The 26068-nt window shown below is 41.4% G+C and overlaps 2 protein-coding genes across 6 annotated transcripts; both read left to right on the top strand.

The window, feature by feature from the left end:
* On the top strand, positions 9685 to 12116 carry BEX5 (brain expressed X-linked 5). Of its 3 annotated transcripts, none has more exons than XM_005657871.3 (3): positions 9685 to 9915; positions 11044 to 11102; positions 11527 to 12116. In XM_005657871.3, exon 3 carries the CDS (start codon positions 11555 to 11557, stop codon positions 11891 to 11893), a length of 339 nt encoding a protein of 112 aa, XP_005657928.1. In that variant the 5' UTR covers positions 9685 to 9915; positions 11044 to 11102; positions 11527 to 11554; the 3' UTR covers positions 11894 to 12116. The 3 variants fall into 3 exon arrangements, with proteins under 3 accessions (XP_005657928.1, XP_001925684.1, XP_013846420.1); XM_013990966.2 differs by lacking the exon at positions 9685 to 9915 and adding an exon at positions 9971 to 10290; XM_001925649.5 differs by lacking the exon at positions 11044 to 11102 and having other exon boundaries at positions 9687 to 9915.
* LOC100621480 (transcription elongation factor A protein-like 3) lies at positions 20266 to 22309 on the top strand. Of its 3 annotated transcripts, none has more exons than XM_003360392.2 (3): positions 20266 to 20422; positions 20982 to 21051; positions 21425 to 22309. In XM_003360392.2, the coding sequence occupies exon 3, from the start codon at positions 21452 to 21454 to the stop codon at positions 22052 to 22054; it is 603 nt and encodes a 200-aa protein (XP_003360440.1). In that variant the 5' UTR covers positions 20266 to 20422; positions 20982 to 21051; positions 21425 to 21451; the 3' UTR covers positions 22055 to 22309. The 3 variants fall into 3 exon arrangements, with proteins under 3 accessions (XP_003360440.1, XP_020935581.1, XP_013846419.1); XM_021079922.1 differs by having other exon boundaries at positions 20274 to 20434; positions 21425 to 22303; XM_013990965.2 differs by lacking the exon at positions 20266 to 20422 and adding an exon at positions 20644 to 20755 and having other exon boundaries at positions 21425 to 22303.

Here is a 26068-nt window from a genome sequence, read left to right as displayed (position 1 = left end):
GATTAGAGGATGGAACATTGGTGTTCCATGGCACGCCATGGTGAGAGAGTTGCAAGAGTTACCGCCTGTGGTCCCTTGAATTGAGATGCATTTGAAGTCAGTGTGTTGGTGGACCAGGTGGCTGCTGTTATGGACTCAGAGGACACTCCTTTCCCCACAGCACTGAGAAACATATTAGTGCAGGGGGCATCTTCATCTTTGAAATGCACTGAAGTGGCTGACTGGTGTAGGCCATGGACGAGATGGGAGGTCCTGCCATTGACATGGTCACCTCATTGCAGTGGTGATGATGGGATATAGAACAGTCCCATCACATCAAAACATTTCCCCATGTCGCTTTGTAGTCACAACCTCTATTCACTCCTACCCTTAGCAACTACTGATGAATTTTCTCTTTTTTACTCTCTTAAATTCATTTTTTATTACAATATAGTTGATTTACCATGTTGTGTCAATTTCTACTGCACAGCTTAGTGACCCAGCCACATGTATATATACATTCTTTCTCACATACTATCTTCCATTATGATCTATCTCAAGAGATTGGATATACAATCCTTATGCTGTGTACAAGAATCCCTGTGCTGTACAGTAGGACTTCATTCAGTTTTATATCCCTATAGTTTTACCTTTATCAGAATAGCTTATAAATGGAATCATATTATGGCTGCTTTAAATGTGTCAACCTGGGTAGAATGGACTACGTTTTCTAGGATTCACTTACCTGTATGTCGATAGTTAGAGTTAGCCACAAGAGAGATTACTATGGGAGATTTTGAGGGTGGAAGTCAAGACACACTGCCTCTATATAGTTCAAAGACATTTCTTATTGGCTGGCTCATCTCAATGGTGTAATACATTGGTCAAGCCTGTAATGTCTCCAAACTTCTAGATCTTTTTTGCTTTTCTGACTCCTGGATCTGGCATGTCTATTTAAATATATGGTTAAGGGAACCAGATTCTGCATGACACCCATGCCATTAAGTGTAGAGGCCCTGAGAACATACTCAGCCGGTCTTCAAGGGCTCCAACTCGTGCTTATGCATTATAGCTTGTTCTTGTTCTCCCCCAGGTTATACCTAGCTTCTCCTCCTGACTGCTTGCCTCTTGGTTTTCAAGCTTTAGCATCAGATGTGAAGAGACAGCCTTGCAGAAAATACTTACCCAGTTCCCACAGTTGTGTGAGGTCAAATATCTCTGAAGATGAGCTGATTGTGATAAATACAAGCCCCAAAGAAACACACAATAATTTCTCCAAGTCAGGACCAACACCCTCCTCCAGCTCCTTGCCCATCTTCTCCCAGGGGCAGTTAGAAATTGTATAGTCTGTCTCCACTCAGTCTAAGATAAAATTTGTTTGGTGTTAGACAAGAGTGATGTGAATTTTTAGGGATAGGAGTGAGTTGAGAGGAGCAGAGGAGGAAATAATAAGAACTCATATTTTTTAAATCTATGAATAAATCCTAATCAAATTATAATGTATGTGAGCAAATTTTAAACTAAAAAGATGTTCCACTATTCATACTATGATTAGTCATTCCCTTTTTCATCACTCAGTACGCAGAACATCTTTATCTCTCAGTACAAATTCAGCTATGTTTGAACTTTGAGCAGGTGTACAGTAATGTTCTGAATTCCATGGTCCCTGTGTCATTATTTACATTTAGATTTACACAAGTTTTTCCCCAATACACATTATGCCCACAGTGTCCATTCCAAGGCATATGTCACAGCAAATTCAAAGGTATATTTTTGTCACATAGATTAGGAAATGGCACCATGCAGTCAGTGTATCTCCACTTTGGACCTAATGGATGCTGTCTGTCCTTCATCCACTCCAGATGCCTTCATAACAATCAATGGGACTACATCAGAAATACAAAGGTTCTTGGTCTGCCCAGGGTGAGATCTGGAAATTGAGTACAAAAAAGTGGAGGTTAGATGGCTTGGGAGTGAAAATCAGGGCTCCTGGTACTGATGATTCCCCAACCCCCTCCCTTCACTTGCTACAAGCTATAATCAAGGTCCAGAAAAGGTTTTCATGAAATGATCCATGGTCTTGAAAACAAAAACCCTAAAAGCAGCACTGGACTTGTGATCATCATCCTAATCTTTCTTTCTCTTTTCTGGGTCTGTGACTGAAGTGAGAGGTACAGTCTGTCCAAAAAGGAAAACCTTACCTTGGAGGACTGACCCTTGTCCACCCAAAAGGCCAGTTCTTCTGTATATTTGTTCCACCCAGAATCCCTGCTTCTTTTCAAAATAAAGAGTGATGTTGTTTGTTCCATAAGTGATGTTATATCCTGTATATCCTGAATCACTTTTCAAACATGATCCAACAGGGCCAGGACCAAAAGGCTCTGCCTCACCATTCATACTTGGGCAGTCCCTAGCACTTATATTGCCTCAGTATATTCCCAGACATTTGGAAATAAAATCTGATGAGCAAGGATACACGTTCTAGGGAGGAGACTTAGCGATAATGTGACTAAGCCAGATGCCATACCTAGGGGCTGGCAGAAGCAGGCATGTTACCTGGCTAACAGAACATTTGCAAGGGATGCCCCCTGTCTTAATGGAGTCAGTGGAAGTGAGTAAGGCATTTCCCACATTGTTAATTCACACACTTTTATTATTTGCGTTATTTCTCGAAGAACATACAGTACATATTTTTAAGATTTACAAAAATAAGATTTGTATAGTGGCCTTATTGCACTTCTCATGTACTTTCATCAGTCTTCATCCTAAATACCTATCCACTAGAGCACCTATCCACTCTGTACTCTAGAAATTTTGGCACAAAACCATATGAATAAAAAACGTCAGTCAAGGTAACTCTATGCATTAAAACAAAAGTCAGTATTTTATTATATTTTTGGTTCACAATTCCTCTTTTTTCCCATATGATTGAAAAGACAAATACATTAAAAATCATTATAAATCTATATTAATGAGCATAAAATGTTTATCAGAGACTAACAAAATAAAGGGAAAGGACAAAATTGAGTAGAAGCAATGACACTACATGGATGAACTTTGAAAACATTATGTTGAGTGTAAGAAACCAGAAACAAAAGATCATATATTGCATGATTCCATTTACATGAAATATCAAGAAAAGGAAAATCCACAGAGACAGAATTCAGGCTATCGGTTGTCAGAGGTTGTCAGGAGGGAGTAAAGGGGAATGATTGCTTGATGGATATAGGGTTTTCTTTTGAAGTCATGAAACATTTCTGGAACTAGACGGGGGTGATGGTTGTTAAACATCGTTAATATACTAAATGCCACTGAACTGGACAGGTTCAAATGGTTAAAATGTTGAATTTTATGTTAGGTAAATCATATCTCAATTTAAAAAGAAAAACAATTTAGGTAGTGTAGTAGAGAGATTTCTAAAATGCTCCCCCCAAAGATTCCAGAACCCTGGTGATTTTATCACATGCTAATCAAGGCACTTCTGCAATTCGATTTTGCACATGTAATTCAAGTCCCAAATGAGCTAACTTTAATGTGAGTTCCCATCATGGCGCAGTGGTTAACGAATTCGACTAGGAACCATGAGGTTGCAGGTTCCATCCCTGGCCTTGCTCAGTGGGTTAGAGGTCCGGCATTGCCGTGAGCTGTGGTGTAGGTTGCAGAGCGGCTTGGATCCCGCGTTGCTGTGGCTCTGGCGTAGGCCAGTGGCTACAGCTCCAATTTGACCCCTAGCCTGGGAACCTCCATATGCCACGGGAGCGGCCCTAGAAAAGGCAAAAAGATGAAATAAATAAATAAATAAAAGGTTGAGATTATCTGAGTGGACTGGACCTAATCATATGAGCCATTCAAAAGCAGACAGTATTCTTCAGCTGACAGCAGAAGTGGAAGTCAGAGCAATTCTAAGTGCATGAGGGATTTGAAGTAAGGACAGTTCTCTTACTGGGTCTGAGGGAACTACATGATAAGATATGAGAGCAATCTGTAGCTCCTGGGAGCAGTGCCTAGCTGAAAGCTAGTAGGAAAACCAAGACTTCAGTCCTACATACCCAAGGAACTGAATTCTGACAATAATAAGAATGTGCTTAAAAGCAGGTTTTTCTCTAGGCTTGCTACCTGATCAGGGCACAGCAAACCAACATCTGGATTTCAGCCTTGTGATTCTCTGAACAGAGAACCCAGCCATGCTGTGCCTGATTTCTGACCTATAGAAACTGTGAGATAAATTTGTTGTATATGCCTTTAAGTTTGTGCTAATTTATTACATGGCAATAGAAAACTAATACAGGTTTTACTATATTTACTGAAATGGAAATATGTCCAAATACACAGTTAAGTTTTTAAAAAGCCTCAGAAAACTATATACGGTTCAATTAAAATATGTGCATATGTTATGTATTATTTTGGTAACATATTTTAATAAAGAAAACAACTTTTTAATGTGTTTAAGATAGGGAAAGTCATTAGAATCTCTTTTATTTCTGCTACAGAAGGGAGATTTATCTTAAACCATTCTTAACAATATTATCAATAAAAACTGAGTTTTAATAGCATTTGAGTATAAAGCTTTCTTTAACAAAACCTTACTAAGCTTAACAAAGGGATGTTTTACATTAGCTGACAGAATTTTTTTTTTTCTCTTTTAGGGCCAAACCTGTGGCATATGTGGGTTCCCAAGCCAGGGGTCTAATCAGAGCTACAGCTGCCAGCCTACACCACAGCCACAGCAACGCCAGATTCAAGTTGCATCTGCAACCTACACCACAGCTCACGGCAACATCAGATCCTTAACCTCCTGAGCAAGGCCAGCGATTGAACCTGAAACCTCATGGTTCCTAGTCAGATTCGTTTCTGCTGCACCACGATGGGAACTCCAAGACAGAATTTTTTAAAAGATAATTTTCCCACTAGTCATAGCTGTATAACTCATGCTATATTACAATGCTTCAAATATTTTAAAGCATTTGAAGTAACAAAAGAACAAATAATCTTTTATGACCATGAAGTTTTCACAACTTCTAGCATTAGAAAAGAAAATCGTATTATTTAAAAAAAAAAAAAAACTTAGTCGAGCAGTGAACAGTAGTTTCTTCTGCTGAATAAATGGGGAAAATGTAGTGACTTTAAGTTTTTATTTTTATTCAAACTTTCAACTTGCTGTTAAGATTAGTTCTGTTCCTTTCTTAAAGGGGAACTCATTTATGATGTAATTCTTTCTGATTTAATATCATTTTCCTTTACATCTGTACATTCATAGAAAACAATTTCCAATAATATACACCAAATTGAATGGTTTTATTTTTGAAAAACAACTCAATCATGAAAATTAATTTAAAAAGAACAGAGACTGAAATAAAAGTTGACGAACTTGGGATTACAGATCAATGAAGGGTGTGTGTGTATGTATGTGTGTGTTAACCAATTTCAAGGTTTACCAAAATAGATAGTTTGCTTGTACAAAATCTTAGGGAAAAGTATTCAGTTTGAAACTTTTCCCTTCGACTTAAAAATTTGTTCTTAAAGTGTTACTCTGCTTAGAAGTTATGTGATATCCTAAATGTTAAAGAATAATTTTAAATATTATTTTATCTTTGCTTGATATAAGAAAGGATTTCTATATATAAACACATGCAAAATGAAATTTCTGAAAGAATATATAGCAAATTCATTCACTTTCTACATTATTCATGTCTGTATTACTTTACTTTTAAAAACATAATCATTAATAAGGACAGTAAAGACATTTTAAAATAGAACTTGAACTACACTAATATTGAAAGACAATAAATCAGCAAATTAATAGGATGATATTTTTAACACCTCAAAGTGTTTCCCAAACTTGCCTAATCTTATAAATTACCTAGAGTACTTCTTAAAACACAAACTCTCATGTCCCATCCCAGACCTACTAAATTAAAACTTACAGAGGATGATCCTATCTATCTAGGTATTTTATAGATCCAGGATGTCATCCAAGAAGGGGCAGACTTGGTGAATCCTGGCAGATCAGGCTTAACAACCACAACAACAAACCCTAAAAAGTAAAAATAAATAAACACAACAAAATCAAAATTTTGCAATTCAAACAAAAGAAGTATAAAGAACCCATGCACAAAGATGTACACTAAAGCTATGCCTGTAATAGAAAAAAAATAGAGAAAAATCTAAATGTGCCTGAATAGAAAAATAAAAATGAATTACAATACAATTATACAATGAATACTATACTGCCGTAAACAAATAAATGACATGTTTCTATATACATCAACATAGATGAATGTCAAAAACAAGATTTTTTTTTTTTTTTTTTTTGCTTTTTAGGGCCACACCTGTGGCATATGGAGGTTCCCAGGCTAGGGGTCGAAGTGGAATTACAGCTGCCGGCATACGCCACAGCCACAGCAATGCCAGATCTGTGCTGCATCTGTGACTTACACCACAGCTCACGGCAATGTCAGATCCTGAACCCACTGAGCAAGGTCAGGGATCGAACCTGCATCCTCATGGATACTAGTCAGATTTGTTTCCACTGAATCACGATGGGAACTCCTCAAAAAAAACCCCATGGTTTCTAAGAGGAGTTCCCTTGTAGCACAGTGAGTTAAAGATCCTTTGTTGTCGGTGTTGCAGCTCAGATCACTGCTGGGGGGTGGGGTTGATCCTTGGCTCGGGAACTTAGGCGTGCTTACAGTTTCAGCCAAAACAACAAAAAGAAAACATGGTTTCTAAAAAAATAGGTTGTGTGTTTGTGTATGTATGCAATCTGTATTTTCAAATTATATATATTATAAAACCATGGATGTATGCTATATTCTTTTAACCTAATTTTATATGATTCCAATATTTCACAAATTAGTATTATTGACTACAACCTGTGTTGGTGAGGGTATGCATACACGAACAGCATTCCTTAATTCTTTCTGTCATTTATCACAATTGTTATTTAAAGAAACAAGTATGTATTGCATGAAGACATTATGATCTTTTTCTCTTAGTTGAAATAAACTCCAAGGTAACTGGACTCCTAAAGCAGTTGTTTGCCTGATATCTATTTTAGCAACATTTTTTATAACACTCCGACTGAACAAAGTAAATCAAAGTATATTTTATCACTGTTGAAAAATAAAAAATAAAAAAGCAAGTAGCAGAACAGTTTATAGTATACTATTCCAATAAAATATTACCTGATGACCTTAAAAACAATTTTTAAAGAATAAATGAAATAAGACAGAATGAAACAAAAAATAAAACAAAATTTTAAAAATATAATAAACCAGTGTTGATAAACACATAAGAAAACAGGAATTCTCATACTTACCAAACTGTGACAATATTTTTCAAAGCCAATTTCTATGACAGTTAAAACCATCAAAAGTCATATACAGCAGTGGTCACTCTAGGAATTTAATCTTCATATTAGTATTAAAACATTTATGTACAAACAAGTTCAATCAACCTTGACTCTCGTAGTGAAAACTACAAAGAGCTTAATATCCATAAATATGGGAGTGGATGTGTGTGTGTTATCTTTACTTTGAAAGTAAATATTTGGCCTGATTGAGAGTAAAATAGTATATTTCTTGAGGAAGCGATAAAGATGATATTGTCCTACTTTATCTGGATTTCTAAATTTTACTGAAAGCTTTTTTTTTTTTTTTTTTTTTTTTTTTTTTTTTTGGCACTTTAGGAGCTTGCTCAGCCCAGGCTTAGGACAACCTAGATTTGCCAGAGATTTTAACATTCCCAGGGTAACATCTACCGATAAAGGACCCACATCTGTGGATAAATTTCCCATCTCCAATTTCCCATCTTTAATTGGGATAATTCTGAGGAGCATTCTACACGGTTCCTTAGACTTAGAGTGTTCCCTGCAGGGTTGGGTCAATTGCCTTTTGGCTATGTCCGACTCTGGTGCTATATTTTTAAAAAGACATTTTCATTCTTAAATTATAAAAATAACATTTGTTATATACTATTTTGATGGTTTTGTGCCTTTTATCTAAATATTTAGTGTCTGTATTTAAGTGTTTAACAGGAATAACACACTTCATTATTTTCCCAAATAGTAATCAATTATCCTGGCACCACTTCTTCAATAATCTAGCCTTTTCCCACTGATTCAAAATCTTTCAGTCAGATTTTACTAACATTTCTCCATATTTGGGTATGAAAGTTGCCTTTCTCTCCTGTTTCATTTGCCCTATATTTATTCTGGTATAACATTGTTTTAATATTGTAGCTTCACAACACTTTTTATCTGTTTGCATAACTTCCCCAAATTATTGTTTTGAATTGTCGGAAAACTTCAGTGTCGCTCTATTTTAGAGGCCATGCTGAAGTCTTTTTGTAAAGTGAATTTGCACTAATGTAATTTAAATATAATTTCGAGGGGACCATAAATTTGTCACAGCTTCTCAAGATCCGAAAATCCACCAGCGAGACTCCATCAGATGCACTGCCTCATCTCATAAAAGGAATGCACAGAGACCCTTCACAAGGGAAGCCACCAGCTTAGGTTTATAGTTCAAAGTCCTTAAAAGAGCAGTAAGGGAGTTCCTGTCCTGGCGCAGTGGTTAACGAATCCGACTAGGAACCATGAGGTTGCGGGTTGGGTCCCTGCCCTTGCTCAGTGGGTTAATGATCCGGCGTTGCCATGAGCTGTGGTGTAAGTTGCAGACGCGGCTTGGATCCCGGGTTGCTGTGGCTCTGGCGTAGGCCGGTGGCTACAGTTCCGATTCAACCCCTAGCCTGGGAACCTCCATATGCCGCGGGAGCGGCCCAAGAAATGGGAAAAAGACAAAAAAAAAGATCAGTAAGTGTGCTGTCCGGAGGGTCTACATTTATAGGATAATTCAGCAGCAGAAACAGGTTGCCAAGTTTTTGGAACCTGAATCTTATTTTTCAACTGAAATTAACTGTATTGTTTAATTATAACAAACAAACAAAAAAAATGAAATCAGGAGTTCCCGCCGTGGCACAGTGGTTAACGAATCCGACTAGGAACCATGAGGTTACAGTGTTCGATCCCTGTCCTTGCTCAGTAGGTTGAGGATCCAGCGTTCCCATGACCTGTGGTGTAGGTTGCAGACGTGGCTCTGATCCCGCGTTGCTGTGGCTCTGGCGTAGGCCAGTGGCTACAGCTCCGATTCGACCCCTAGCCTGGGAACCTCCATTTGCCTCGGGAAGCAGCCCTAGCAGAGGCAAAAAGACAAAAAAAAAAAAAAAAAATGAAATCATGCGAATGGGAAATTGAACAAAATTAATCACCCACCCCTTCGGAAAAAAATAAAAGTAAAATAAACAGGGAAATAATTAAGGTGAAGTTTGTTTTTTTTAATGTTACCTCTTATCTATTTTCCAGACTTCCTAGCTTTGTCCCCCTCACCTCCCCCGCCCCGGTTCCAGCCTGGGACAAAACCAACAAGACTGATGGGGAAATTCTAGGCTTTATTTGCTGGAGAGGGGAGGGGAGAGAGTGGGCATTTAATAATATAGAAGAGGAAGAAGAAATTCTTTAAAAGCTTCGACAGAAATCAGGGAAAAGGCAGATACAAATGACAAAATATTGTGACCCGTTTGGTGTCAAAGATTGCTAAATAGGAAAATAAATAAATAGATAAATAAATAGATACAAAGGGATGGGCAGTACCCAGGGGTCTTGGTAGGGAGAGGAAGGGAATGAGGAGGAAGGTGGCCCCGCCCACACTCGCGCTCCCAATCCCCAGCCGCACTGCAGGTACAACCACAACTGGGGACCTGAGTTTAGGGTGACGTAGCCCTTAAGAGACCTGGAGTGTACGCCTGTAGTACTCCATCCTTACAGTTGCCGGCAGTAGCTCTTTGTGGCTGTGCGCGAGCTTGCTATTGCCTTGAAGGCGGGCGAACCTGTACCCTGGGAAGGAGGAAGCCTCAGAAGCTGACAGCTATCCTCAGCAGGTTGGCGGGCACTCAAAGGGGAGGGAGCGGAGGGCCTGAGGGCAAAGACAAGAGCGGGTCCGGGACTGGAGTCACGCAACCCTTTCCCGCTATGCGCTTGTTTTGTGCAAGAAATGGAGGGTTTGTGGGAGATCGAGGGGTCAAGGGTTAAAAATGGTTACCAGATGGGATCTCTTAGGAGGTGGGCGGTCGGGCGACACCTGGAAGGGAAGGACCAGAAAAGGGGACTGCAAGGAAACGGCCTGAATCCTGCAGGGCGACAGGAGGGGCGCGCAACCTGTCACCTGGGTTGGAGACTGCGAACTCTGCAACGGGTATAGGACTCCATTCCCGGTGTTGCTTCTCCACCCTCCTTCCATTTTGGAGCCGGAAATGGTGGGCTACAGGAACTCGGGGGAGGGGGGCGGGGACCCAGGCGGCTGCAGCAGACGATAGGGGCGGGGATTTGGTCTGGGAAACAAGTCCCTTCTGTGGAGAAAACATTCGATCTGGCGAGCTACCGACTTAGGGCTATAGCTGGGGAGCCAGAAACAGTTTCTGGTCCCTTCAAGTCGGTTTAAGCATGGGCATTGCCTGAGGACCCTGTGGGTAAGAGTGACAAAGTGGTCACGCCCCAGCAGTTACAGGTTGCAATGCCCACGTTACCTCTTCGCCCTTCATCCATCTTGATGCATAAAATGGTGGGCAGTGGAAGGAGAGTGAGCTCCAGAAGGCCACTGGGTCCCAAAAGGTCCAGGCAGGTACCCAGATTGAAATTCTTTATAAATAAACCGCATACCTCTTAGCAAGCTCTTCAGACTCCCCAGCCCTGCAGAGTGTCCATTTGAGTTCAATAAATGGTAATTAGGAGAAGGGAAGGACAAGACAGTGGAGATAAGGGGCCTAAAGAAGAGGTGAAACTAGTTTGGAGGTGATGATTTATTATTATTATTACAATGCCTGTTTCTGAAAGGCAGGGTAGCACATCATGGGGTGGGAAAAGAAACTGTGAGACAGGAAGGTGGAGAAAGAGAAGGCAGCAACATTTGACTATCTGAGTCCTAAACCAACAGCAATGGAGCTGGTGCCCTGATACTGGTCCTTGAATCAATTGGTCAGCCCTGGCCATTGCTGCATTTCTGTCTGCAGGTCCACTGGTGCAACAGATTTCAAGGCTAAGAGAGGAAGACTACTTCTGATCCCTGCAGGTATGGAGGGTGCCTGGACCCTCTAGTGTAGGGGTAACAGGAATCAGAACAGAATCTGGAGGACTCCCAGCCCTCCCTGCCTGTGTTAAGTGCAGGAGAAACCTGATTTTAGAAACTGGACCTGTGGCTGGTGAGGGAAGAGAGGAGAGGGACAAGCTCTGGGGTGCCCATGGAGAGCTTACCAGGATCCCTGGTAGCTAAGGCCTGCTCTCTCAACCACTGTCCAGCCCACAACCTGTCCTACGTTTTGGTGCTAGGAGTTGCCCAGGGAAGGATTTTTAGGGAAAATGATGGGCTTTGAGTTAGGGCTGGATCTAGGGCGCCTCCTGGAGGGCCTACGAAGTATCTGGTGTGAAAGCCTTTGCCCACAAAGCTCTGAATCCCGTCATTTACAAAGCACTCAATCCTCCTTTTTGTCTCCTAGGAAGAAGAAGCAGGAAAGAAATCTCAAGATGGAAAATTTTCCTAAGGAAAACAAAGGAAAGGAGCAGGCTCAAATGCGGAATGAAGAAGCCCACCCTTTTGGAGGTGGTGAAGGCCAGAGGCCTGGGGAAAACGTTCCAGGGGACTGGGTTCCACCTGCCCAGGATTTTAGAGAGGATTTGCCCAATAGGCTTGTCAATAACATTGACATGATAGATGGAGATGCAGATGATATGGAAAGGTTCATGGAGGAGATGAGAGAGCTGAGGAGGAAAATTAGGGAGCTTCAGTTGAGGTACAGTCTGCGCATTCTTATTGGAGATCTTCCTCACCATGACCATCATGATGAGTTTTGCCTTATGCCTTGAATGCTGAGGTTAATAATCATAACCCCCCTGCTTCCCAAAATTGCATTTTCTTGATGTACCTTTTACTACGAACCTTTGGTGTTCTGTCATTTTTCTGATTGGAGATTTTGTTTTTACTTTTGACTTAGTCTGTAAGTTTTTCTGTCAGCGGGGGAGATTGATCAACTTGCATGGGAAGATGTCTATTCCATATGGTAAAGCTAATAAAGCAGGTTAAAAAGCAGTCTGTAGATGTACCATCTCATTTAAAATCATGCCAAGACTGGGGATCTGGTAGATGGACCCTTGGTTTTGGACAGGTTCCACCACGCAGTCATCACTGCTTCTTACCTAGACTGCCCTTCTCACAGTAAATATATTGTCCTATTTGTCCTGGTACCCTCAGTGCATAGCATAGGGTGTGATAAGTTGTATGAGGGCACAACAATTAACTATAGCTGAGTGAAAAGTCCTGCAATCTGGGCCCAGGTTTGTCTCTGATCACTTGTGAGCAAGTAACTTTCTTTCTCTGTAGACTGGAGCTTACAACTGAAAAAGGAACACAATGGAGAAAGCATTATATATCAAATTCAACACATGGGGATTTCCTGTTGTGGCTCAGCAGTATGAACCCGATTAGTATCCATGAGGATGTAGGTTCAATGCCTGGCCTCACTCAGAGGGTTAAGGGTCTGGCAGAGCTGCAGTGTTGGTTGCAGACATGGCTTGGTCCTGCATTGCTGTGGCTGTGGCATAGGCCGGCAGCTGCAGCTCCGATTTGACCCTAGCCTGGGAACTTCCATATGCTGCAGGTGTGGCCCTTAAAAAAACCAAGAAAAAAAAAGAATTTTAAAAAATTCAACACATGGATATTATAATGTTATATATGTCAGTGTTTATCAACATGTGCTATACAGATCTGCTGTATCAGAATACTGTGAAGAATTGGTTAAAAATTTAGGAAACTAGGTTTGACTCACACCTACTACATCCTACAAGTTCATCAGACATCTCTGGACTTAGATACATTAGAGGCCCCACTTTAATTCAAGTCTGGACACTCCCCTCCTTATTATACAAACACACACTCTCACACACACACACACACACACACACACACACACACACACACACAATCAGCCTTTATTTTACCACTAGGCCATCCCTTTCTAAAGAGACAACTGTCTTATGTTTATGCTGTTATAGGTTCTAATCTTGGTTGCAGGTTTGAATTACCTGAAATTTAAAAGTGGAGCTCAGGTCCCAATGCCAACTTATTGAATATCACTCATTAGAAGTGAGATCAAGGGATCATTGCCTTGTAAAACTCCCACAGTGATTCTGATGTGCATGTAGAGTTGTGCACAACTGGGTGTAATTTGTAACTAAAATATCTGTGGTTTATTTTCTCTGCACTACCCTTGATAGACCACGTAACCCTAAGGAAGTCATTTCATGTACCTAGAATATATTTCTTGTGAAAAATGTCATATCAAAAAGGAAGGACTACACCCCAAAATCAACACGTGGTAGTATATGTCAGTATCCCTTGAAGTTTGCTAGCCTATCAAATGTTTCAAAATCACATGTGGAACTTGTTTAAAATACAAAATCCTGACCCCACACCCAAGAACCATACTTTAATAATGGTACCCAGGTAACTGCATTGTTAATAGGCTCCCAGGTAATTCTGCTGCACACTGGAGTTTGAGAATTGCCCCTACACATATTTTTATCCCATGTATATTAAGGAAAAAACAATGAGATCACTAAAAAAGAAAGGTAGATATATGTTCCTGAATTCAAGGAAAAGATCATAGAAGAGAAAGACTTTCTAAATATTAGAGGAATAAGAAAAGATAAAACCATAAAGGGAAAATTTGATATATACAATGTAAAATTTTTAAAATTTTTTTCTTTTTATGGCCATACCTGGGGTATATGGAGGTTCCCAGGCTAGGGGTGGAATTGGAGCTGCAGCTGCCAGCCTATGCCACAGCCACAGCAATGCCAGATCCCAGATGCAGGTTGCATCTGTGACCTACACTGCAGCTTGCAGCAATGCCAGATCCTTAACCCACTGAGTGAGGCCAGGGATGAAACCCACCTCCTCACGGATGCTATGTCGGGTTCTTAACCCACCAAGCCACAATGGGAACTCCAACCATGTAAAAATACTAAATATTCTGTAAAGCAAGACTATAAACAAAAGTTTTAGAAGAGGGTCTGCATGTCTGAATAAGATGTATTTCCTCACCTGAACACTGTGTAATGCCATTCACTGTCTCATACAATGTGAGTAAATATAAACAACAAAATTAATATAAAGCACATTTCTCTTGTACATTTAAAACCTTGATTGTAAAAATCTGTCCTAGCCATTTTGGATTTATCCAATAACAAAGGGAGGTTTATCTGCTTGTCTCAGGGAAAAGGTAGTAAGGGGGAAATAGGGACAAATACTTATTTGTCTCGGAGCCTGCCACTAACCATTGGTATTTGTTTCCTGTGGCTGCTGTTACAAAAAAACACAACAGAAATTTATCCTCTCACATTTCTGGAGGCTGAAAGTCAGAAATAAATACCTGGGCAGGGTCATGCTCCCACTGGAAGTGCTACAGAAGAATCCATTTGTTGTAATGTAACCCCTATGGAAACTACAATAATCAAAACAGTGTGGTTTTAGCATAAAGACAGACATACAGACCAGTGGAATAGAATAAACATTCCCAAAATAAACTCACACAGACATGGCCAGATGATTTTCAACAGAGTTCAAAACCATAAAATGTGGAAAATATAGTCTTTTCAACAAATGTATTAGGAAAACTGGATATCTACCTGCAAAAGAATGAGGTTGCACTCTTACCTTACACTATATACACACAAAAAAAAAATGTCAAAATGGATCAGAAACCTAACCTAGGAGCTAAAACTATAGAACTCTTAGAAGGAAACAAAGGGGAAAGCCTCATGCTATTGGATTTCTTCCTTTGGGAAAAAGAATGTCTCTCTTATGCCTATTCTACCACTGAGTTTGGAAGCACATAACTTCTTTAGTTTCACAAGTTCACAACTGGAGAGGAATTTTGCCTCAGGAAGAATCATACCTCAAGTCTCATCCAGACTTGATTTAGATGATGTTTAGATGAAACATCAGCTTAGAGTTGATGAACTTAGAGTTGATGTGGAATGGGTTAATAGTTTGGGGGCTGTTAGGATTGGATGAATTTTTTTAATATGAGAAGGAGATGAATACTGGGGAGCCAGAGGGTTAAATGTTAGGTACTGAATCGTGTCCCACAAATTCATAGGTTAAAGCCCCAACCCCAGTGTACCTGTATTTTGAGATAGTTTTTTTAAGGAGGTAAATATGGTTAAATGAGGTCATAAGGTGGGACACCAATATAATAGCCCTGGTATGCCTGTAAGAAGAGGAGATGGAAAAGGCCATATCAGAATATAGTGAGATCTGGAGAAAGCAAACCTGCTGACAACTTGATCTTGGAATTCCAAACTCCGGGACTGTGACAATTTAATTTCTATTGTTAAAGTCACCTAATCTGTGGTATTTTTGTATGGAAGACCTAGAAGACTGATAAAAGATATAACATAGATTGGTGGCTGCCAGGGACTGGGGTGAGAGAGAAAGGAGGGAAATGCATAGTGAATAAAGAGTTTTACTGCGTGGTGATGGAAATGTCTTGGAACTAAACAGAGGTGGTGGTTGCACAACACTTTGGATGTTCTAAGTACCACTGAATTGTTCTCTTTGAAAATGGTCCAATTTTAAAATTTTTTAATTGTTGAAAAATTACATGATACAGAACTTAACGTTTTAACCATTTATAAGTGCTCAATTCAGTGTCATTAAGTACACTCACATTGTTGTGGAATCATCACCACTCTTATCTCCAGAAATTTTTCATTTTCCAAACTGAAACTCTGTACTCGTTAAACAGTAACTTCCCATTACCCCTTCCCTCCAATCCCTGGTAAACACGATTCTACTTTATGTCTATAAGAATATGATTATTCTAGGAGTTCCCATCATGTCGCAGTGGAAACGAATCTGACTAGGAACCATGAGGTTGTGGGTTGGATCCCTGGCCTTGCTGCTCAGTGAGTCAAGGATCCGGTGTTGCCATGAGCTGTGGTGTAGGTTGCAGATGCAGCTTGGATCCCGCATTGCTGTGGCTCTCACGTAAGCCGGCAGCAACAGCTCCGATTAGACCCCTAGCATGGGAACCTCAATATGCTGTGGGTGCGGCCCTAAAAAAAGTCAAAAGACAAAAAAAAAAAAGAGAGAGAGAGAGAGAGAGAGAATATGACTATTCTAAGGACCTTATGTAGGTGGAATCATATAGTATTTGTCATTTTGTGTCTCTCTTATTTAACATGTTTCTCAGGTTCACTCATGTTATAGCATGTAGCAGAACTTCATTCCTTTTTAAGCCTGAATAATAGTGCTGAATGTATATAACATGCATTATTTATCTGCTAATTTCTCAATAAAAAATGGGTTGTTTCTCCCCTTTGACAATTGTGACTAATGTTACTATGAACATGGGAATACAGATGTCTATTTAAGCCTCTGCCCTTAATTTTTTTGAGCATATACCCAGAAGTGCAATTGTTAGAACCTATGTTAATTATACATCTTTTTTAGGAAATGCCATAATATTTTCCACAACTGCTGCACAATTTTACATTTCCACCAGCAGTGTACAACTGTTCCAATTTCTCCACATCCTCATCAACACTTTATTTTCTGAGTTTCTTTTTATAATAACACCCTAATGGATGTGAAGTAATATCTCACAGTGGTTTGGGTTAGCATTTCCCTGATGATAAGCCATATTGAACATCTTTTTATATGCTTTGGCCATTTGCATATCTTCTTGGAAGAAATGTCTATTCAAGTTTTTTGTCCAGTTTTTAGCTGGTTTTTTTTTTTTTGCCACAACTGTGGCATACAGAAGTTCCTTGGCCAAGAGCTGAATTGGAGCTACAGCTGAGGCCTACGCTATAGCCACAGCAACACTGGATCCAAGCCAAATCTGCAACATATGCTGCACCTTAAGGCAGCACCTGATCCTTAACCTATGAGCAAGGCCAGGGATCAAACCTATTTGGCCTACCACTCTGTCAGCATAAGGAAATCTGGAAAATCTACAAATACATAGAAATTAAACAATATACCTCCATTCAATCAGAATAAATCATTAAAGAAATTACAAAGTACTTTGAGATGAAAGAAAACAAAAACACAACATGCCAAAACTTATGGGATATAGTTAAGCAGTGCTTAGAGGGGAATTTATAGCTTTAAATGCTTATATAAAAGAGATGAAAATCTGAAGTCAATCATTTAAATTTCCACCTTAAAACATTAGAAGAAAATTAGCTTAAATCCAAAGAAATCAGATGAAAGGAAATAATAAAGATTGGAGAGGAAATAAGTGAAATAGAGACTAGAGAAACAATGGAGAACATTATTAAAATCAAAAGTGAGTTCTTCGAAAATATTAAAAAAAAATTCTTGAAAAAACTACAGGTAAGATTGCCAAGGGGAAAAGATGAGGATTCAAGTTAACAAACTTAGGAGTGAAAGAGGGGACATCACTCCCAATTCTATGGGTTAAAGGATTGTTCATAGGATAATGCTATGAACAACTGTATGACAACAAAAAAAAGATGAGTGAGATGAAATGGACAAATTCTTATAAAGACACAAACTGCCAAACTTGAAAAATAGAAAAAGTAACATTACTGAAAATGGCATTGTATGGAACTCCAGGATTTCATCCCTTCCCAAAAGCAGTTAATAAACTGGAAAAAAAATTATCAAAATCAACTTTTGCAGACTCTGGAATCTAGTCAAAAAATTACAACTGGGGAAAATTTGGTGAAGAAAGAAGCTCCTGTACTGTGGTAATAAATTTTAAATTGCCTGTCTACCATCCCCCACTGCCCAGATTGGCAAAAGTTTGTGGATGATAGCCCTTTAACCTAGTTCAGACTGTTACTGCTAGAAAGAGAAATTTGGATCCTATTCTCATAGAATTGTGGTTGTGGATCTTGGTCTGTATGGTGGTTGCCTCAAGGACCAGAATAAATATTTCTCCTTGCACAGCAGACTGAGAGTATTCATGGGACTGGAACTGGAACAGTAGCTTCCTGAGTGGCTTTTACTAAAAGCATTTAACATTATAGATATTGGCCACAGCAGCCTAGGGCAAGGAGCAACATTTAGGATAAGCAATAGACAGACTGAGAAGCCTAGGAAGGACAGTTAGGGAAGAGAGATACATGGGGAAACAAGCACTTTTAAACACATATGCTGAGGAATCAAGAAGTTTATGTACATGCCCAAGGTTGAACACATACTCAAAAAAGACCAGAGAAGACCCCAAGCATTCACCTGGGGCTGGCTTTCAGGCTCTGCACAAGCAGAAATTAAAGCATTTAAAAAGTGCTCCGGCTCAGAGCTCATCTGTAAAGACTGGGAAAATGGGATTTTTTTTCCCTTTTATTGGCTCTAGGCATTAAAAGTAACCATGTTCTAACACCACTGAGCTAATGAAACACAGACTTCAGTGGCCAAATATTACCCAAAATGCAGAATTTACAAAAATATTTGTAAAAGTCCCTAAAGAGGGAAATAATAATCCACAACAGAGAGCCACAATAAATCCTATGAAGTGAGAGAATCTGGTTTCTAGATTTAACACTTTCTAATATTCAGAACACTCACATTCCAACACAAACTATGAGGTATATGATGAAACAAGAATGTATGATCCATTCACAGAAAATAAAAATTAATTCTTAGAAACTGAGAAATTTCATGTATTGGACCAACAAAATAAAAATTTTAGGTGGATTGCTTTAAGTATACTCAAAGAGCTAAGGGAAACTGTGGACGAAGGACGAAAGGAATTTAGGAGAATACTGCTTCAGGAAATATAGAATATCAGTAGAAAGAATATAAAGAGAATGAAATTATGAAAATAAACTAAATTCTGGAGCTGGAAAGTACAGTAACCACAATGAAAAGCTCACCAGAGGGTTTCAACAGCATGTTTGAGTAGGCAGAAGAAAGAATCAGTTAACTTGAAGACAGGTGTTTTGAGATTATTCAGTCTGAGCAGTAGAAAGTGAAAAGAATGAAGACAAATGAACAAAACATAAGAGATCCACGAGATACTACCAAGCATACTAATATATTAATGATGGGCATCCCAGAAGGAGAAGAGAGATAGAAAGGGGTAGAAAGAATTTTTGAAATAAAACAATGAATGAATGAAAATTATGCATATTAGAAGAATGACATTAATCTGTGCATCTAAGAATTTCATTAACTACAATGGGAATGAATTTAAAGAGATCCAAACCAAGGCAAAATATAGAATATCATCAAATCCAAATATGTGGAATTATACTGTAGCAACTATAATATTGTCAATTTTCTAGTTTTTGAGTTGGATCATGGGTTCACAAGTATGAAAGAGGAAAAGGAAGGGGGAGGTAGAAAGAAAGGTAAGAGGGACAAGCAGGGGTCAATAATAAGAGTGCGCTGTGAACCAAGGACTTTCATGAATCTGTGCATCTGCAGTCCACTTATAAAAATGTTTTAACCCTTCCCCCCCCCTTTTTTTTTCTTTCTCTTTTTTAGCTTTTTAGCTGTCTGACACTCTAGATGAGAACAGGTCAAATGTTGGAGTGCAAGTTTCCAGCGTGGAGGGAAGTGAACAGAGAAGGCAAGAAGGGAGTTGGTGAAATCAGTTTGGGGTACATGGATTTTGAGGTCTCTTGGGGAACCTCAGGCAGTGGTGTCCAACAGACAGCTGGCAAAGGTCTGAGGCTCAGAGGAGGGAATAACGTGGGTCTGTAGATTTGGGAATCATCTGTGTTTAGAGGGAAATGAACAGAGATCACCCAGGGAGAGAGAACAAACACGAAGGCTGAGAAGAGAGGAGGCCCAGACACCGCTACTGAAGGTAGCAGCGCAGCTTCCTGGTGGGCACCACCACCAGGGCTGTGGAGTCAGGCAGAGCTGATCTTGAAAGCAAGCGGGCTATGGGGCTCGGTGTGGAACACTCTTGTCAAACTCAGGTGCCTATCCCTTTTATCAGCTGTCACAACTGGCGATAATGGGCATCTCAGAGGGATGCTGAGCAAGATGAGATGCGCTAAGTAAAAGCACCTCCAGTCAGGAAGCTTCCTCTCTCCCGTACTGTCTGTAACTTCTCTTTCTCCAACCTCCTGTCCAGCCCCTCCTCCGTCCTCAGCCGTGCCTTCCCCTGGGAATGGGGCTGAGGGGGCGGGGCGGGGGGGCATCCGAGCTCTGGTGACGCGGTGCTCACATGACCGGCCTACGTGGGCAGCAGCCCCCACACCCGCCTGCCGGTCCTGCGGTCGGGTCCCAGCGCCGTCCGCTTGCGTCGCCCGCGCAGAACCAGCTCCCTGAGCCGCCCGGGCGGCGGGCAAGTGGGGAGCGGGCTTAGGCGAGCCCCAAGAGGCGCAGGCCTGGCCCGGGCCCCGCAGGTCAGTGTGAAGGTGGGAGCTGCTGGCAGCCCCGGGCGGGGGTGGAGGCGAATGGGACTAGGATCCTGGAGCAGCGGTGAGGGTGGGGGAGAGAGGAAGGGGTCCAGAGATGGCTGAGGAGGGGCACGGGGCGTGGCGTGGGCAGGAGGGGTGGAAGGATCCCGCAATTGGCCCGCTGCCTCCTCGACGCCCCACCTCTGCGCCCTCCATCAGTTTTCTGGCCTGAAATGGAGGGGGCGGGGGAGGGGTGTAACCCTGAAACGTAGGCAAATTCTGGAAATAACCCCTTTTTACCCTCTGCCCAGAAGGAACTACTAACTTCTGAGTAAAGAGGTAGAGGTGGGACGGGTTGCCTGCAGGGGAGGGGGACCCAGAGACCCTAACAGTTTCGAAAGCATCCTGGCCTGGTGTCTGACACCTGAAAAAAAGATGTGGCGACTGAGATGTGGGGTCAGGGGAGATAAGGGGGAACGGTTGGTTGAAGAGGCCCCAGATTCAGGAAACGGACCTCGGTCCTCTGACCACGCAGCCCCTCTCTGTGTCTCCTTTCTGTCTGCAGGTCTGCGTGTCTGTTCCCAGCACTCTGCAAGGCCAGAAAAGGAGGAGGAACCTGTCCAGAATCCCTGCAGGTCTGTTAAAGGGGGGAGGGACACTGGAAAGGGACGGGGCCCGGGGTGGGGGGGGGCAGGTGGAGGGCACAGCTTGGGCAGAATTTGAGGGCCCCACAGCTCATCCTCCACCACATGTAATATATACACTCCCCACCATGCCGAAGGATAGTACAGAAGGTTGCAGGGCCTACCAGGTAAATGGCTGGCGCTCATGGGCAGGAGGAATGGTGGAGTAAAGGGTGGGCAGAAGGCACACCAGGAGGGTCAGGCCAGGTCAAGGGGATCCTCCCAAGGATGAGATGCTGGTACTATCCAGACCTGCATTTCACCCCAAAGCCCTCAGTCTCCCTTGCCTCCTCTTTGCCTCCTCTCCCCCACCTCCATCCCCCAGGACAAGAAAAGGAAGGAAAATCTCAACATGGAAAAACTCTGCAAGGAAAATGAAGGAAAGCCGGAAAGCGAGGGAAAGCCAGAGGATGAAGTAGAGCCTGACAATGAAGGAAAGTCGGATGAGGAAGAAAAACCAGAAGTGGAGGGGAAGTCAGCACATGAGGGAAAGCTCCAGAACGAGGGACAACCAGAAGATGAGGGAAAACCAGAAGACGAAGGGAAGCAAGAGAAGCAGGGCAAGTCCGAAGATGAGGGAAAACCACCTGGTGAGGGCACGATGGAGTCCCAGGCAAAGCCAGAGAGTGAGCCACGGGCTGCCGAAAAGCGCCCCGCTGAAGATTACGTACCCCGGAAAGCCAAAAGGAAAACAGACAGGGTGACAGATGATTCCCCCAAGGACTATGAGGAGGACTTACAGGAAAGGCATTTGGGCAGTGAGGAGATGATGAGAGAAGGTGGAGACCTGTCAAGGGCTCAGGAAGAGCTAAGGAAAAGACAGAAAATGGGTGGTTTTCATTGGATGCAAAGAGATGTACAGGATCCATTCACCCCAAGGGGGCCACGGGGTGTCAGGGGAATGAGGGGCGGAGGTAGGAGCCAAAGGGGCTTACATGATATCCCCTATCTTTAATGCCTTTGGCCTTCAATTCTGATTCTCTGATGAGAATGTCACTGACCCTGCTTTCCCTGGCAGGCATTTGCCAGGCTGCGTGCTTTAACCGTAAGCTGATATTTGCTTTAGGTGTCACTTGTTACCAGCAGCCTTTTGGTCCAACTACATTGCTGTCTGTGTTTCAGTAGGGGATTTTCACCCATGTGCATGAAAGAGATGTTCATGGTACACTGTAAAATAACAATAAAGAAAAATGGTTTTCATAACTGAAAATATTAGTATCTGCCATTTTTGTGAAAGTATAAATACTTGCATAATCCATTTGTGCAAAGAGAAAACTCTGAAAATGTGTGCACTAAAAAGGAGGTGATGGTTTTTCCCTGCATGGTAGCCAAAAATAGGTCTGACCTTCACTCAAAAATGAGTCCAATCACTTGATGGTTCCTCCATGCCATTCCTCTGTGGTACCCATCCCCATGTCTTCCCCTAGTTGTAACTACATCAGTGGGTATTGATACCATCCTATGGCTCCCACTGTGTCCTTTACCATCCTATGGTTCCCACCATGTGTGATTCTTTTTCTTTCTTTTCTTTGATGATTCATTTCCACTTTTTTCTATTTGGATTATGTTAGTCATTAAAAAAAAACAACTAAGACCAGAAAACAATACATGATGTGATTGGACTGCCCAGTGAGTTTATGAGAGCAATGACGACACTTAAAATTTCTGTTGTCAGAACGTACAATAATAGGTAAAACTCACATTAACTCTGGTACTCAGAGCTAGGGAAATCAACTTGGCAGTTAGAACAGACACACTGCTATAAAAGTCAGTGTTATTATCTGTAAAATAGGGATAATACTTGCCTCATGGGACTGCCAAGTGGATTAAATGAAGTACTTGCTGAGAATATTCGCTGTGTTGTGACTCAGTACTCACCATATACTTGGGGGAGGGATGGCTCCCATACCACTTTTATGCAGTAGCAAGTATATGGATGGAATCAGACACTGAGAGAATAACTGAGGAAGGTCTCACCAGTGCTCAGGAATAAGTCCAGGTAGCTAAGAGATAGATGCCACTCTCTCCTGGATAATGCCATGTCTGCTGGGTTCTGTGTCCCTTCTCCTGGATCTTGTACTCATTACTGATACTGTGTAATGAGCTGAAGGCCATAAGGTGCCAAGAGCCCTATCAATTTCTCTAAGGCCAGTGCCCACTTAACCTTGACCTCTTCAGAAGTGTGGATAAAGCCCTCTCTTCACTTTAGAATTACGGTTACCTAGTTATCTGTAAGTATCCCCTTAGTGCTACTTGAGACTCTAACACCGTTCAGATTTTTTTTTTTTTTTGTCTTTTTGTCTTTTCTAGGGCCGCACCTACGGCATATGGAGATTCCCAGCCTAGGCGTCCAATCAGAGCCTACACCAGAGTGACAGCAACGCAAGATCTGAACTAGGTCTGCAACCTACACCACAGCTCACAGCAATGCCAGATCTTTAACCCACTGAGCAAGGCCAGGGACTGAACCTGAAACCCCATGGTTCCTAGTCGGATTCCTTAACCACTGAGCCATGACGGGAACTCCCCTTCCAGATTTTTTAAGAAAAATAATCATTTATGTGTATTTTGTTGGTTTATGTGGTTTTGCATACGTAAATATCCTTCTTACCAAATTCAGATATTGCAGATTAGACGGGGTGTGGGAGTGGGGAGGGGGCAGATATCTGCATGATAGAGGCAGTGCTATTCTCACAGGTGAATATCTCATCTGCAGACTCCTTCCAAGGTTGAATTTTCTCCCAGGAAACTCTTAGGCCCTGCTTTAGCAGTTCAGCAGACCCATCAACATATTTGATTTTTAGATCCTTATTAGTGAATATGTGGTCCACGGACCAGCTGTATCAGCATTACCTGCGAGCTAATTAGAAATGCAGAATTCCAGGCCCTACTCAGACTTACTGAATTGGAATATTCATTTTAAAAAGACCCCCAGATGATTCCTATGCACATTGACGTTTGAGAAGCACAGGGTTGGAGGGAGACTCTTTTCAGGCCCCTCATTCCCACCTTCACATGATGTGCCAAAAATGATAAGTATATGCCCTATATAACATACACATCATAGATTATTAAACAGACCCATATTTGTTTGTCAAACTGCAGATACCCTCTCCTCATGCATTAGTAGGTCTTAAAATTAATTCACTAGGGTCAAGACTTGCAATTTTTTTTGGTCTGTTTAGAGCCGCGTCTGTGGCATATGGAGGTTCCCAGCCTAGGGGTCAAATTGGAGCTGTAGCTGCTGACCTACACCACAGCCACAGCCACGTCAGATCTGAGCCACGTCTGCAATCTACACCACAGCTCATGGCAACGCCAGATCCTTAACCCACTGAGCAAGGCCAAGGATAGAACCTGCATCCTCATGGATGTTAGATTCATTTCCACTGAGCCACAACGGAAACTCCAAGACTCCACAACGGAAACTCCAATTTTTAATGAAATAAGTTAGAGTTGAAGAGATTCAAATATAAAATACCAAATTGCTGGAGTTCCCACTGTGGCACTATGGGTTAAGAATCCAACCGCAGTGGCTTGTGTCACTACAGAGGTGCAGGTTTGATCCCTAGTCTTGTGCAATGGGTTAAAGGATCTGGCATTGCCACAGCAGCAGTGTAGGTCACAGTTGCTGCTTGGATTCAATCCCTGGCCCAGAAACTTCCATATGCTGCAGGTATAGCCATTAAAAAAATCAAATTGCAGGTAGTTAGAGTATTATTTTGTGGAATTTGGTATGTATGTATGTGTATGTACCATGAGTTATGATTTTAAAAAATATATTTCTGACTGTATGCTATGGTTTTTTTAAAAATTGAGAAACTGCACTGAACTCTTTGCATTGCAAAGCATATCCAGTCCCTTTCACACTTGTATCCCTAGTGCCCAGTGCAGTACCTAACAAATAGTAGGTACTTACTTAAAGTATAAATAATAATGACTAATTCAGGAACTTGAGTTTTTCTCCAAGTTTAGCCCCTGCCTACATAAATAACTGTGGGCAAATACAATTGTCTAACAAGGTTTACTTAAAATTCCAAAAGGATCCAGTAACTATAGGCTTCAAAGCTAGATAGGACCTATTGCAATTCACAGTGAGAGCTTTCATTAGTAAAAGATAGACACACTCAGCAGCACCAAGGAGAGCTCCTGGGCTGGAGAGAGTAGAATTTCTTGACCAAGGGAAGACAGTCTCTGTAAAGTGAAACTTAACAATTGTGGAATCCTTACTGTAAAGGGGCTCTGTGGAGGGCTCTGTGTATGCCACAAGAGCACGCCTCACAAAAGAACAGAAGCATGCCTGCCAGGGTGGGAGGCCAGGCATGAGGGGCTGCCCTGGAGAGATAGCAGCTGAGCTACCTGCAGATTTTCTTTCTTCACTTAGTCCCAGGGGAATCAAGACCTCAGGTTTTAGAGACAACATATATCATATTGGTCTTGTGTCTGGACTCCATATGGTTTCCAGTTTTTTAAAATGATTTTATTCTTTCATTATAGCTGGTTTACAGTGTTCTGTCTCTTTTCTACTATACAGCAAGTTAACCCAGTCACACATACATATATACGTTCTTTTTCTCACATCATCCTCCATCATGCTCCATCATAAGTGACTAGATATGGTTCCCAGTGCTATACAATAGGATCTCAGTGCTTATCTACTCCAAAGTCAATAGTTTACATTTATTAACTCCAGATTCACAGTCCACCCCACTCCCTCGACCTCCCTCTTGGCAACCACGTCTGTTCTCCAATCCATGAGTTTCTCTTCTGTGGAAAGGTTCATTTGTGCCATATATTAGATTCCAGATATAAGTGGTATCATATGGTATTTGTCTTTCTCTTTCTAACGTACTTCGCTTACTCTGAGAGTCTCTAGTTTCATCCATGTTGCTGCAAATGGCATTATTTTGTTCTTTTTATAGCTGAGTAGTGTTCCATTGTGTATATATACCACCTCGTCTTAATCCAT

This window comes from Sus scrofa, chromosome X, assembly GCF_000003025.6.
Source record: "Sus scrofa isolate TJ Tabasco breed Duroc chromosome X, Sscrofa11.1, whole genome shotgun sequence".
NCBI classification, from domain to species: Eukaryota; Metazoa; Chordata; class Mammalia; order Artiodactyla; family Suidae; genus Sus; species Sus scrofa.
This window is presented reverse-complemented; position numbering and strand designations above follow the sequence as displayed.

Excerpts from the sequence above, each read along its gene's own strand:
- BEX5 (XM_005657871.3), top strand. The coding sequence starts at position 11,555 with ATGGAAAATTTTCCTAAGGAAAACAAAGGAAAGGAGCAGGCTCAAATG.
- LOC100621480 (XM_003360392.2), top strand. The coding sequence starts at position 21,452 with ATGGAAAAACTCTGCAAGGAAAATGAAGGAAAGCCGGAAAGCGAGGGA.